The sequence below is a fragment of the Trichechus manatus genome, unplaced genomic scaffold (genome assembly GCF_000243295.1).
Source record: "Trichechus manatus latirostris isolate Lorelei unplaced genomic scaffold, TriManLat1.0 scaffold00187, whole genome shotgun sequence".
In the NCBI taxonomy this organism is placed as follows: domain Eukaryota; kingdom Metazoa; phylum Chordata; class Mammalia; order Sirenia; family Trichechidae; genus Trichechus; species Trichechus manatus.
Genome location: NW_004444123.1, coordinates 3,335,999 through 3,351,485, shown reverse-complemented (window position 1 = coordinate 3,351,485; position 15,487 = coordinate 3,335,999). Strand labels below are relative to the sequence as shown.

At 41.5% G+C, this 15,487-nt stretch overlaps 1 protein-coding gene across 8 annotated transcripts in view; it reads left to right on the top strand.

Moving 5' to 3' along the window:
- RPS6KC1 (ribosomal protein S6 kinase C1) overlaps nt 1-15,487 on the top strand; it is a 221,099-nt gene that overhangs the window by 48,888 nt on the left and 156,724 nt on the right. For all 8 annotated transcript variants that reach the window (XM_023741713.1, XM_023741715.1, XM_023741714.1 and 5 more), the window contains one exon: nt 9,231-9,346. In XM_023741713.1, coding sequence (XP_023597481.1) covers nt 9,231-9,346 — 116 coding nt within the window. The remainder of the gene's footprint in view (nt 1-9,230; nt 9,347-15,487) is intronic.

Genomic DNA, 15,487 nt, shown 5'->3' with positions numbered 1-15,487 from the left:
TTACGCACCAAAAATACTGTACAACTGGCGTTTATATTTACCCGTGAAGTTACTTTTATTGCAGCTCTTTACTTCTTCATAAAGTTTTGAATTACTATCTAATATCCTTTCCTTTTAACCTGAATGACTTCTTTGAACATTTCTTGTAAGGCAGGTCTGGTGGTAATACAGTCCCTCAGCTTCTGTTTATTTGGGAATGTCTTAGTTTCACCATCATTTTTGAAGGACAATTTCGCTGGATACAGAATTCTTGATTGACAATTCTTTTTTTTCAACACTTTAAATATGTCACTCTATTGCCTTTTGGCTTCCTAGACTTCTGAAGAGAAATCTACACTTAATCTTATTGAGGATCCCTTGTATGTGATGATTTTCTTTTCCCTTGCAGCTTTCAAAATTCTCTCTTTGCCTTTGGATAGTTTGATTATAATGTGTCTCAGTGTGGATATCTTTCAGATTATTCTGATTGGAGTTTGTTGCCCTTTTTGGGTGTGTAGATTCATGCTTTTCATCAAATTTGGAAAGCCATTATTATAAAAATTTCAGCCATTATTTCTTCAACTATTTTTTCTGTCCCTTTCTTTCTCTCCTCTTCTTGGATGTCCATAATGCGTATTTTGGTCTTCTTGATGTGTCCTACCAAGATATATTTTTAAATTAAAGAAAACAAATGTTGCACAGCCATATGTTTAGTAAGATCAAGTCTATGTGTAAATAGATGTACATGTTAGTGTGAAGACATACTTACATTTGCTTAATGTGTGCAACTTCTGAGGGGGTTGGAATAGAGACATTTTTACTTTGCCTTATGTTTTCTGTACGTGGAATTTAACTGCATATATATATATATATATATATATATATATATATCTTTACCTTTAACGTCAGAAGGTACACAACGTAAGGTCCACAGACTTAAACAGTAAGCTTATCATTGGGTAAAAGGGAGGGCCTTCTAATTTGTTTGAGACTCTTAGCTATTATTGTTGATTGCTATTGGATTAACTTCCACATTTCTTCACATTCTTACATATTATCAGTTGAAAGTTTCTTATAAATCTTAATAAGTAAGCAATTTATCTCTTTCAATATATTTTGCAGTCCATTTATAATACTTGATAACTGCAGTGAACCCTGCAGGCAGCAGCTGTGGTTGTGTAGAGGGAATTGTTATTAATTGTCAATGTTTTTAGCTATTCTTACATTTTTAGTAAGTAAACCGCAGCAGCTAAAGGGTTTCACAGGACCACCAGATATGTATTTACTGTGCTAGTGGTATAGTGAAAAGAACATGCCTTTGGAAATCAGATAGCTGTAGGTTCAAGTATTCTGCTCACTATTTACTAGCAGTGTGATTTTGTACAGATTCTTAACATTCGAATGTAGTTTTCTTATTGGTGGGATAGGGATAATAACTTACCGTTCTGAGCGTTATATCTGTAGTGTGTCGAGCTCAGTGCTCCACAGATATCTGCTATTAGCTATGATCCGTGACTCAGTCACTTTACCATTCCTCTAACGTACCAGACTGTCTTGTGCCTCCTTTAGTTCTGCACTGCTCCATTGTGGAAATTTCTGGTTAGCCTTCTAGACTTTCAGAAGGAGCCCTGGTGGTGCAGTGGTTAAGCACTCAGCTGCTAACCAAAAGTTTGGTGGTTCGAACCCACCAGCTGCTTCATGGGAGAAAGATGTGGCCGTCTATTTCTGTAAAGAGCCGGAATCAACTCGGTGGCAACAGGTTTGTTTTTGTTTCTTCTAGGAAGTCCTCCATGTTTTCCTGAGGCTGAGTTAGTTGTTCTCTCTTCCCAGTTCTACATGTCACCAATACAGTGTTTAACTCATTTTATTTTTCTTCACTTTTTTAAATTTGAAAACTATTCAAACTTACATGAAAACCAGAAGAATAGTACAGGTATGTATCATTAGCATCCATGACATGTTCTGTGAAATAAGACCTTATGTGATTTGGACGTTGTGTGAACACCTGGGTCTGCAGGGTCTAGGGCTCGCACAGGATCTGCTGTGCAGCACGTGGCCCGGGCAGCTCTTGCTGCGGCCTCTGCAGGTGAGTGCTTGGCGGGTGCCACTCAGCATGCACCCCGCGGTGAAAGTCATGGTGGGGCCCGGGCAGCAGGGGAGCAGTCTCAGGGACACGACACCCCTGCCCGGGCTGGGCCGGGAGATATCTGCCGACCTTGGGCACTCAGGAGCAGGATCCATCGCCCATCCTTCTGAGCGGCAGGGGCGCCTGTTCCCGAGAGTGGCGGGCTTACTGCAGAATCAGACTGTGTGCATCCCCCAGGGAAAGGAAGGGAGAGTATCTTTTTTCTTGTCTTTTTGGGAACATCAGTCATTTATTAGGTGGAGTTAGGGCAACTGTAGGGGTGGAGTTAGGGAACTGTGGGGGTGGAGTTAAGGAAACTGTGGGTGGAGTTAGGGAAACGTGTGGGTGGAGTTAGGGAAACTGGGGGTGGAGTTAGGGAAAAGGGATAGAGTTAGGGTAACAGTGGGGGTGGAGTTAGGGAAACATTGGGCATGGAGTTAGGGAAACTGGGGGTGGAGTTAGGAAAACTGGGGGTGGAGTTAGGGAAACTGGGGGTGGAGTTAGGGAAACGGGATAGAGTTAGGGAAACAGTGGGGGTGGAGTTAGGGAAGCAGTTGGGATGAAGTCAGGGAAACAGCTCCTTTACGAAAGGAAGCCGAAGGCTGCACCTGGAGCCAGGGCAGCGTCTGGGCCCCAATCTGGGCATTCCCTTGGCCTTGCTGGTGCTCAGGCTCGGGTTGCTGTCTTAGGTGGCTGCGCCCGGCCCTACACACGTTCTGGGAAGCCCCTTTGGGCCCTAGCTTGGTCTGGGCTCTGTTGGACATGCCCTTGGGCTGTGGAGGCCTCTGATCCTTCACCCGCTGCTGCTTGTGTGGAGGCCCGGCGGGCTGTCTCTGCTTGGTCCGCCCGAGGAGCATGTCCTATCAGGCTTCTTCCCCGTCCTTGGCGGAAATACTCAGCTTCGTCCTCCTCCTCCTCAGGTCAGCCGCCCCCTCGGCCTCTGGCGGGGCCCCTGGGTCCTCAGCCTCCCTGTCCCCATCGGCTCTGCCCTGTCCTCTTGGTGCTCATCAGGCTCTTCTTCCCGTGGGCCTGTTGCTGCTCCCGCCTGCGCCGCACGCTGTGGGCCTGCTGGTCCCGCCTCTGGGCCTTCTGCAGCTCCTCCTCCTTCGTGTGCACGCAGCTCCCCGACACCCTCCTGCGGTGTCATCCGTCATCCGAGGACCACCCATCTCAGTGAGCCACACGACGCCCTCCTGGGCTCCCCGCCATGGCCTGGGCCAGCTCCATAGCGTGCGCGCTGTGGGCTCCACCTCCCTTTCTGGCAGCCCTGCGCCCCTGGCCAGCTGATGTCCTGCAGGTGGCACTTGCTGGGGAACTTCTCCCAGAAAAGCTTCTTCATCCGGTGACTGGTGCCCACAGGAACGAGTCTGGTGCTGTAATTGTGGAAATCCAGCTGCTGGGAGTCAGATGCTGAGGCAGCGTTTGATGGGTTTGAGGTTTACCTTGTGCACGTTGGTAGAGGGGAACAGGTTCTGGGACACAGTGGCCATGAGCTTCGCATGCACGCCATTGGGGCCGAAGCTGTGGTGCACCCGGAGGGGTGGGTGGGCGTCTCCCGGAAGCCGTGCAGGGGTCCACGGTCGTATACGCGGTCCGACGTGGCCCCAGGGGATGTAAGGCGGTCCAGGGCTACTGTGAACAGCCGTGTAACCGTTACCAAAGTTCTCTGGTTGTTAACATGTTGCCACATTTTCTTTTTTTCCGGAACCATTTGAGAGTGATATCACGACACTTCGTCCCTAAATACTTAATTACGAATTTTCTGTGTGATTTCAATACCATATCACACCCATGAAATTTAACGTTGTTACAGCAATATCGTTAAATATGCAGCCCGTATTCAGATTTTCCCAGTTGTCTTAAAAATGTTCTTTTTGGCTTTTGTTTTTTTTTTAAATCTGGGCTCGTGCCTTTTTAGGGTTGTTACGTTAGCGTAGAGGAGACCTTTTTTTTGTCTTTCATGACACTGATGTATTCAAAGAGTGCAGGACAGTTGTTTTGTAGAAGATCTCACAATCTGTATTTGGTTATTTTCTCATGATTAGAGTCTTGCTTTTTGGTTTGTTTTATGATATCTCTCATCAGACTGTGATTTCCTTGTGAGAAACAGACAGCAGCTCCCGACAGCTCCGAGTTGGCCCGGCACTCCCGGTTCTGCCTTGATGGTTCTTGGAGCTGGGCTGGCACTCACAGCTAGGCTGTGTTGTTCTTGAACATAGCAATTTTTCACAGCAAGAACATTAGACAAGGCCGCTCCGTGTCCATAACGCGTCCAGAAGACCCCTCCATAGCTGAGTACGAACATTGTTGGAGCCACAGTAATGACTGAACACATCCCCATCCTGGCAGACGTATCAGTCACAGCTTTAGCCGAGCTTCGTTCTTCCTTCCTCATGCTAGAGTAACATTATAGAATCAAAGGATTAGATAGAATTCATAGAATCATAGATTTCCCTCACTTCCCGACAGCACCCAATCCAGAGCAAAGCCCCTTTTTGAACCTTTCCCCAGAGCACCTAGCACTGCCCAAATCCTCTAAGTCCTTTCTAACAGCCTGTCAGTAAAATGCTGCAGGGTTCTCCGTGGTACCTATTCTTCCTAGCTGCAGCTTGCTGAACTAGAGATGTGTTCCTCCTGCTGCCTGGCTCAAGGGAATTCACGTCCGAGAACTTTGGTCTCTCTTTTTTTCTTTTTTTGATATAGTTTAGAGTTAAAATCACCATCATCAAGCTTTTCTGGCTAATTTCTTACTGGTCAAGGGTAAGTTTTAGTTCCATATACCATATTTTACTCAAAAAACACATGCTTTCTATGTTTGTTCCCCTTGCGAGGTATTTTTGTAAGCTCCACTATGCCAATTTTTTTTACATGTTGCTGTAAAAAAAATTAGCATAGCACGCTTGTGAAGATACCTCGTGAGGGGAGGGTGAGGTTGGCAAATGTAGAAGGTGTGCATTATCCGTGTAAAAGTACGGTAATTAGTTTTTGATCATTGACATTGGCATTTTTAAAAAGTTATGACTCTGTTATGTAGGAGGTGCTGTAGAAAAAAAAAACATAAAGAAGATCCTAAAGACTGCTTATAAATCAGAGAGGCTTATTTCCAGTGAGAATGTTTGAACTTAATTTTTTTCTCCTTTAGTAAACTATTGTTGGATAATTGTGTGTGTGTGTGGGGGGTAGCTTATTATATATATATGGGGAGAAGGTAGCTTATTTTTTACACACACATGCAAGTAATTAGAATATGTAATATTGTGCAATAAACCTTAGAAAAACTTGTACTGCATTTTCTATCTTTACTTATAATTTTTCTACTCTTTGACAGAAAAATAAACATTGGCACCATGAATGTAAATTTAAAGCAGTAGTAAGAGAGGTACTTCCCCTCTCCCCCGTGGAAGTTTAAAATTTAATATTGATACGATACTATTACCTAACCCACAGCCCATAAACAAATTTCATGGTTGTCCAAATTCCCGGTAATGTCTTTTTTTAATATAATTTATTTTTGTTGTTGTTGACAATATACATAGCAGAAAACACACCAATTCAACAGTTTCTACATGTACAATTCAGTGACATCGATTACATTCTTCCAGTTGTGCAAGCATTCTCACCCTCTTTTTCCAAGTTGTTCCTCCCCCATTAACATAAACTCGCTGCCCCCTAAGTTTCCTATCTAATCTTTCAAGTTGCGGTTGTCATTTTGGTCCTGCATAGATAGATCTTAAAAGAGCACAATGCTCAAGGCAGATATTCTTTACTCGTTAAGCTAAACTATTGTTTGGTTTTAAAAAGACTTCAGGGGATCTTTTTGGTTTAAGGTTTAAAAATCATCTTAAAGCAAGAGAAGTACTTGTTATGTGTATGATTTCTCACATTGTTGCCGCCTCAGGTAGAGATTTGATTACATTAAAGGGTTAGTAACTACAGAACAGCCATAAGAGCGTTGTTTGGCATTACAACGATGGTTGAATATTGTTGCTTTAGAAACCAACTTTGTAAAAATTAGGCGACTTTGTTAATGTGTTTAGGACCAGTTATTATTGGATTAAAATTCATTTCTGCTAGCAATAATTTTTTGTTGTCTTGATATATCTTAGGAACAAAGAAGTGAGCCGGTTCTTTCATTGTATTTGTTCTGATGACAGAATTGAATGTATTTGGACCCTTTAATGCATATGCCGTTGTTTTTGGTTGTGATCCACTCTGAAAAATGTCTTAATTCATCTTTGTTCAAGTTTGGTGGAATAGAAATACATAGATGAGTAGGAGTACACCAAAGACATGCTTTTGGCATATTTATTCTGTTTAGGAGTTGGGATACTCATTGCATAAGCATTTTAGTCCAGCTTAGTGGGGAGGTGGGATGAATCATTGATCACACTAGTGTTAAAGCCTAGAAACTTTTAGGTATTAGTTTCAGATAGTAAATAAGATCTTTTTACCAGAAAAAAACCCAAAACCAAACCCCACTGCCAATGAGTCGATTCCGACTCATAGAGACCCAGTACAACAGAGTAGAACTGCCCCGCATAGGGTCTCCAAGGAGTGGCTGGTGGAGTCGAACTACCGACTTTTTGGTTAGCAGCTGTGGCTCTTATCCACTGCACCACCAGGGCTCCAAGATCTTTTTAGGGTATCATTAAATGTTAAGAAATCTTTCATTAAAATTTATCATTAAGTAGTTAATGTATTTAAAGATAATTTCAGGTGGTCTTGTGGGTTGAAGCATAAAATAATGTATATATTTTCTAGGTTTCTGTTCTAAGGTTATAGATATTTACAAAACTAGTGATGTTAATTGACAAGCACTGGAGTTCACTTTTCTGTTTAAAGGATAAGTATGTTGGAGGATAATCATAAGTGCAGGTTCATACTTAATTTCTCATTTAGACGAAAGAAGGAATGGTGAACAGTTGGCTGTCGTTTTCACCTGTATGGCCAGTGGATTTTCTTGTTTTCAGGCCAGAGAGCTTGATCTAGGGCTTGGGGCTCTGGAAGTTTGTTTCCAGATAATATTAACGATAGGTGAGGTAGTAACGTCTTTCGTTTTATTTATTTATTATTTTAAATAGCATTTTATTGAGTTTTTGGTGAATGTTTACACAGCAAATTAGGTTTCCCGTTGACAGTTCCCACACAGATTTTTCAGTGACGTTAGTTACGTTTATCACACTGTGTCAACGTCTCTTTAACTGTGTTTAGTTCGTTCCATTTCCAATGCTCTGGTTTCCCTGCCCCCTTATCTTCTCATTGTTGCTTTTGGGTAATTGTTGACCTTTCAGTCTCATGCTGATGCTTTTTAAGTAGGACATCAATCTTACGGGTAATATCTTTTATTTTGTGCGCCACTCTGCTATTTCCCTAAAAGGTGATCCCAGAGTAGGCTCAGTTCTAGGTTTAAAGAGTGTCTCATGGCGTCATCAGGAGAAGGACATCATGCTTGGTAAAGTAGGGTCAGTGAGAGAGAGGAAGACCCTCAGCGAGATGGATTGATACAGTGGCTGCAACCAGGGGCTCAAGCATAACAACGATTGTGAGGATGGTGCAGGACCGGGCAGTGTTTGGTTCTGTCGTACGCAGGGTCGCTGTGAGTAGAAACTGACTCCAGGGCACCTAATAACAACGACAGGGTGATAATCGCATGGAATCCTCTGTTCTCTACTGTACCAGTTTGTTGGACTTTTTTTTTTTTTTAAATTGTGCTTTAGTTGAAGGTTTACAGAGCAAATTAGTTTCTCGTTAAACAATTAACACACATGTTGTCTTGTGACATTGGTTGCCACCCCCACGACATGCCGCGCTCTCCCCTTCTCAACCTTGGGTTCCCCATTACCAGCTTTCCTGTCTCCTCCTGCCTTCCAGCCCTCGCCCTTGGGCTAGTGTGGCCGTTTAGGCTTGTTTTGTTTCACGGGCCTGTCTAATCTTTGGATAAAGGGGTGAACCCCAGGAGTGGCCTCATTATTGAGCACGTTCTTTGTGCTAGGGACTATGATGGTGCTTGAAGGTTTAAAGACACCGGGATAATCATTTATTTAGTGCTTGTTAGGTGCCTGGCGCGGATCTGGGAGCTTCAAGTGCATTGTTTACTGACTGCATTTTACAAATGAGGAACTATTATGCCTAAGATTTTACAAGTAGGGAGGACAGAGCTAGCGTTTGCACCCAGGCCTGTCTGGCCTTTTCTTTTAGTTACTGTGAAACAGACCCTTCCCCATAAACATGAGACACGTTGAGCTGGAGGTATTTTAGTGGCTGAGTTTCATAGTTTTGCCTCGAGTTATATAACTAGGAATTTCTTTGCGCCTCGGTTTTCTGGTAGCACACTGCAAAACCACTTAAAACGTTTAAGTCTGTGATGATGCTGCTGTTTTGATTTTATATTTTTTTAAACCCATTTTGCAGTCAGTGTGATACCTGGCACGTGACAAATACCAGCCAGTAGCCTGACCTCAGAGCAGCACAAAATGATCATATTTGAAAACGTCTGATCAGCATTCGAATTGTCTATATCCTTTTTTGACATTCTGGAAAGACCACCTTTCGATCACCTTGTGAATCAGCTCACTGGTACCAGTGTGCTTTCTTTTCTCTCACAAGCACGCTGTCACACGCTGACAGCATCTCGCGTGGAATTCAGCATAAAAGCTTTTCGCTTCAAGCTGTGGCTCCTGACCTCACTGATATACAGATGTTCTCATAATTGCCTGTTTCCAGTCCCTTTATAAATCAAAAAAAGTGGAAAAGGGAAAATTATATGAGTAATTATAGTATTAAAATTAGCGTAGAAAACCATCTGAGTTCTTTAAAATTCTCTTTTCAACTTTAGTGGCAAATCACCCGCTTCCTAAATGGTAAGTGTCTTACATCGCCTGGCCTCAGATGATGAGTACACTGTTTGTTTATCAGCTGACACCTCTGCCTCTTATTTCACCAGAAGCATTATTTTCTTTTCTGATTCTAATCGTAGAGACTAGATTTGACTTCAGAAGATCACAGAACAAGCACAGCAAATAGGCAAGGACAGGCCCACAGCTGCTTTCTCATCTTTGGACACAAGCTATCAAAAAATGGAGTTTGATCATTCTTTCTTTAAGTGTTGATTCTTATTTAATTTTAGGACGATTTGATGAAAGTGTAATTGAGGAGAGAAGACAGTGTGCTGAAGATCTGCTCCAGTTCTCTGCAAACATTCCGGCTCTTTATAACAGCAAACAGCTGGAAGATTTTTTCAAGGTGTGGTAGTCTTTCTGGAATATTTTATATTTTATTAAGTATTTTGTTTTCTAATTTGTAGTTAAAGCAAGATTCAAAATTCTTTCTTAAATAAGAAAATGTTTGCTTTTGAATTTCATTTTTTACTAGAATAATGTGTGTAGGATCTACTAGCTAAATAACAACGTCTGTGGCATATTTTCTAATTTTAGTGCAGAAATGTATTAGATTTTTGATTTATAGATTTTTTTTTTTATTTGATGCAAAGGGCTTAGAGATGATCTAATTCACTCCATCATAATCGAAACTCTTTTTTAAAAAATTGAGGTACTGTGAAACTCCAGCAGTTATCTTCACTTGTCGAAGTGTCTTTCAGTGGCACACTTCTCTTGGTGATATAAACCACTACTAGCCCATATTAAATTGTTAACAATTTACTAATTTCTGTAAAGGTGTAACAGGAATGGATGCTACACAGTCACGCAGAGGTACTTTACGGTTATATGGATTACCCGAGATCATCGAATGTTAATGTTCTAAGTTTCTTGACATGTAACGTTTTCATTCTAAGCCCTTCATCATTTCCTGGTGGCGCAGTGGTTAAGAGCTGGGCTGCTAACCAAAAGTTCGGCAGTTCAAATCCACCACCTGTTCCTTGGAAACCCTATGGGGCAAGTTCTACTCTGTCCTACAGGGTCGCTATGAGTCAGAATTGACTGGACGGCAACGGGTTTGGTTGTTTTTTTTTTTTTTAATCATTTTAAATAATAGTTTTCTATTTCATTTTGAACTGAATCTGTGGAATTTGTCAGTTGATATCATTAACTACCACGTTTTTCCCACATTTTTCCTATTGCATTTAGCCCTGTAGAATAAAGCTAGGTAATTGTGCCATAATTTTCTCTTCTTTAGTAACTAAAACTCCACTCGTTTGCATAAACTTAGTTTCTTAGGATACATAGCCAGCAAGGTATGTGAGTGGTGAGATTTTTAATTTTCCTAATGCTGGTGGATCTACAAAAGGAATGTATTTTTTGTGGCCTATTTTAGTTTACCAAGGAAAGTTGATCTGTTGAAAGACATGGCAAGTTTATGACATAGTAATAGAAATAGTGACAGAGAAGTTTGTGCTAACAAGATTCCTGCTTATTGACCTTGTTGCTTAATACCTTGTTCCTCTGAGAAACTAGAGTGAGATCAGCAGTTTGGCTCTGCTTGTGACCCAATGCAGATTTCTAGGAGAAAATGCCCAGACAGATTGATAAAATATGTAGCTCTTTGCTATTCTCTATTACAGCTGTCTCTACGTAGCAACAGAGTTTATGCTCACAGAAAAGGCATTATTATAAAGCAAGAGGAATACTGCTTTTTGGGTGTTGTGAGAGACAGTCATGCAAAGTAACATATGCCACAGGACTGAAAAAAAATAATCTAGGGATTATGGACGTCAGATTGTAGACTTTAAATAATTGAAATGAAAATTACCTGTCCATTCTATTTCTTTTGGATCTGGGAATTCCTGATTGTAACTGTGGATGGAAGAAATTTGTTGTTTAGGCTTTGTGAAATGAGAAAAGAAGAGGGAGAAAAGATTGGGCAGTTTAAGAGAAGTCAGGCTAGTCTTGGAACCTATCTTGGAATATCTCGAGTAGTATGCTGGGTGGGAGAGAGATGCTGATTTGGTAACATCACAGTAGTGGTATCCAGTTTGTACAAACAGAGATAAGAAAATGTGTTTTTTGGGGGGGCTTATTTAGTTGCAAGCAAAAAAAAAAAGGCTCACCATATTCGTTTCAGCAAGAAAGGGCTTATTTGTCTCCTACACGAAGCCTGAGTGAGGAAGGCAGTGTAGAACTGGTAGAGAAGCTCAACAATGTCACCCAGGACCTGGGTTCCAGGCTGACGGCGTGAAAGGCCAAGGACCAAAAGAAAAATGTCACTTTTCAAAGCTTTCCCCAAACCTCTGCTAGAGAGAGTCCCTCTTGCATCTCATCGGCTACAACTGGGTCACTTGACCACTGCTAAGTGCAGAGTTCTGATTGTGGAAGAAGGCAGAAGAAAAGCGTGGGGAGGGGAGGTTTGTAGGTAGCCAGTGCAGAGGGTGTGCCATGGGGATGTGTTTGTTTTCACTGTAGAAACACTGATGGTACCACAAGCGAGTGACCATATAGCCATACGATTAGGTTGACTTTTTAAAACATACACAAGAACACAGAAGCAGAAGGAATAGTGTAATAAACCTCTATTAGCCTTTATCCAGCATAAAAAATTACCAGTGTATTGCTACACTTGTTTCGTCTATACCTTGCTACCCTATACTCTTTGCTGGTTGCTTATTTATTTCTTTACAGTTTTGTGAGGTATGATTTACATACCTTAAAATCCAGCAATGGTAAGTGTATAATTAATGGCTTTTATAAATTTATAGGTTGTGCAACTACCACCACCATCCAGTTTTATAACATTTTCATCACCTCAACAAGCTCCCCTTGTCTGTTTGCAGGGATCCCCCTTTCCCATCCCCAAGAAGGAACAGTGAACAGTTAGCTGTCATTTTCACCTGTATGGCCACAGGTTTTCCCTCAGTTGTTCTCAGGCTGGAGAGTTGATGTGGGATTTGGCCTCTGGAAGTTTGTTTCCAGATAATATTATTGATCAATGAGGTAGTAATGTCTTTCATTTTAGATGTGCTGTTTCATTGGGAGAATTGCCTGTAGTTTTTATGTATGAACTAAAGAACAGAAAAATAGATTTCGGCATAATAGGTTATGTTAGGTTAAGTTACTAGGCTTTTTCGTCTGTGGTGTTGGGTGGGTTCAAACCACCAACCTTTAGATGAGCAGCTGAGCATGAATTGTTTGTGCCACGCAGGGACCTAATTTCTACAGGGCGTTAGTGATGACCCCCGTTTTGGTGTTGCTTGTCGGAATTTTGCCTTTGTCTTTTCAACAGTTTGCCTCTCATGTCTAGGTGTTGATTTCTTTCATTTTATCATAGTTGGAGTCCATTTACTTTCTTGTATATGTAAATTAATGTTTGGAAAATTTCCACCCTCATCTTTAAAATATGTTTTTTCTGCTTCTTTCTTTTCTTGTCTCCTTCTGGTACTCCCATTACATGCAAGTTGGTGTGCTTGATACTGTTCCGTAGGTCTCTCTGGTTCTGTTGATTTTCCTTCAGTCTTTCTTCTCTCTGTTCTTCAGATTGGATAGTTTCTATTGAGCTTTAAGTCGTTGATTCTTTCTTCTTCGTAAATCTATTGTTGAGCTCCTCTACTGAGTTTAAAATTTTATTACTGTACTTTCAACTTGAGAATTTCCGTTTCGTTCTTTTATTATTATTATTATTGAGTTATACTTCACATAGCATCAAATTCACCATACTAAAGTGTACGAATTAGTGGTTTTTAGTACATTCACAAGGTAGTGCAACCATCACCACTACCTGATTCCAGAACATTTTTATTACCCCGGAAAGAAACCCTGTGCTTCCTAGCACTCCTCATTCTCCATTTCCCCAGTCTCTGGAACCACTAATCTACTTTCTGTCTCTATTGATTTGCCTATTCTGAACATTTCGTATGAATGGAGCCATGGCCTTTTGTATCTGGCTTCTTTTACATGGCATGATGTTTTCAAGGGTCATTCATGCTGCAGCATATACCAGTATTTTATTCCTTTTAATGGCTGAATGGTGTTGTATGATTATGGATATACCTGTTTCGTTTATCCACTCATCAGTTGATGGACATTTGAATTGTTTCCACTTTTGGCTTTTATGAATAGTGCTACTTTTGAAAAATTTAATTTCTATTCTCTATTTCATGAGACACAGTAATCATACTTTTGCCTTTGATTCTTTAATCATGATTTCCTTCAGTTCTTTGAACATATTTTTGATAACTCCAGTCTCCTAAGTACAACATATTGGCCCCCTCAGAGATCACTTTCCTGTTTTTTTGCATGTCTTATAATCTTTTTTGTTGAAAACTGGAAATTTTAGGTAGTATATTGTAGCAAGTCTGGGTTCTGATTTTTCCCCAGAGTTTTGTTGTTGCCATATATATATATTCATATGTTGGAAACCATGTTGGCATAGTGGTTAAGAGCTATGGCTGCTAACCAAAATGTCAGCAGTTCGAATCCTCCAGGTGCTCCTTGGAAACCCTATGAGGCAGTTCTACTTTGTCCCATAGGGTCGCTATGAACCAGAATTGACTCGATGGCAATGGGTTTGGTTTATATATATATATATATATATTTTTTTTTTTCCTAGTTTTTTTTAGTAACTTTGTTTGCCCTGTTTGCCCTGGGGTGTGTGATTGCTGATATCTCTGCTCAGTTTTTTACTTTTATTTTATTTTTAAGCCTGGCGACTTAGGGGTTGGCGCTGTGTCTACACAGCTTAGTGGCCAGCCAGTGATTAGTCATTGCTTGTGCTTGAACACCTTGTACCATTAAGTGCTGGTTATTCTTTGTGTGTTCTCAAAATTTCAGGCAGTTTAAGTCTGCCCTGGCGTTTACTTCCATCTGGTGTCCCACATTTCCTCTGTGTGTGTGCAGGCGTATGGTCTGCCAGCGATAACTTGGTCCCTCTCTGGTCTCTCCTACGTGGATGGGTAGAGAGCATTTTGAGTGGTGCAAATGGTTAACTTGCTTGGCAACTAACCAAAAGGCTAGAGGTTTCAGTCTACCCAGAGGCGCCTTGGAAGAAAGGCCAGGCAATCTATTTCCAGAAAACCAGCTATTGAAAACCCTGTGGAGCATGGTTCTACTCTGACACATGTGGATCAACCATGAGTTGGAGTTGACTCTGTGGCAACTGTTGATGGTGGTATGGCTGTGTTATTTTCTGCATCTCTCTGTTAAATTTCTGGCCTATGTGCCAGACCTTTGCTGACTGCACCTTCAGGCCTGCTGAGGCACTCTTCTCTCTGTTTTTTGGCACCGAGATTGCTACTATTACCGACAACACTGTTTGGAATAGATTCTTTCCCCCCTTTTGTGCTTAAATCCAAAACAGGTCAATGTGTGGGTTTCCAGGGCTTCCCTGTCCCTGTGTGATTACTATGCTGTCCCAGGTGGGGTGGGGGTTGGAAGCAACCCCAGGAAGAACACATAGAGTCCCACACTTCTTCCCTGAAGTTCAGTGGATTTTCAAGAGTAACCACTTCTTCATTTGACTTATATTTTTGGCCAGTTTCTATGGTCCTCCAATGGTTGTTTTGACAAATTTCTCCAGTTTTACCTTGCTTTTATAAATATAATTTTATTTTGTTTTAGGTGAAAGAGCTCACATAGCAAATTAGGTTCCTTTTTAACAATTAAAAAAATTTTTTTTAATTGTACTTTAGGTGAAGGTTTACAGAACAAATATTTTCTCATTAAGCAGTCAGTGCACATATTGTTTTATGACATTGGTTATCAACCCCACAACACGTCAACACGCTTCCTTCTCGGCCTTGGAAGACCTTTTTTTTTGGTGAAATATACATAGCCAAAGATACACCATTTCAAAAATTTCTACATGTACAATTCAGTTACGTCGATTACATTCTTCCAGTTGTGCTGCTATTCTCACTTTAGATGAAGGTTTACAGAACACAACAGTTGTTCATTAAACAGTTAGTACACATATTGCCCTATGACAATGGTTAAGAACCCCTCTGCATGTCAACACTGTCCTTACTCAACCTTGGGTTCTCTATCTCCAGCTTTCCTGTCCCTTTCTGCCTTATAGTCCTTGTCCCTGGACTGCTATGCCTCATTAATCCCGTTTTGTTTTATGGGGCTGTCCAATCCCTGGCTGAACGGTGAACCTTGGGAGTGACTTCACCACTGAGCTAAAAAGGTGTCCAGGGGCCATACTCTCGGGTTTCTCCAGTCTCTGTCAGGCCAGTAAATCTGGTCTTTTTTTGTGTGTTAGAATTTTGTTCTACATCCTTCTCCAGCTCTGTCCAGAACCCTTTGTTGTGATCCCAGTCAGAGCAGTCAGTGGTGGTAGCCAGGCACCATCTAGCTGTACCGGACTCAGTCTGGTGGAGGCCTCGGTAGCTGTGGACAGTTAGTCCTTCGGACTAATCTTTTCCTTGTATCCTGTTCTCTTCATTCTCCCTTGCTCCTGAAGGGGTGAGACCAGTGGAGTATCTTAGATGGCTGCTCA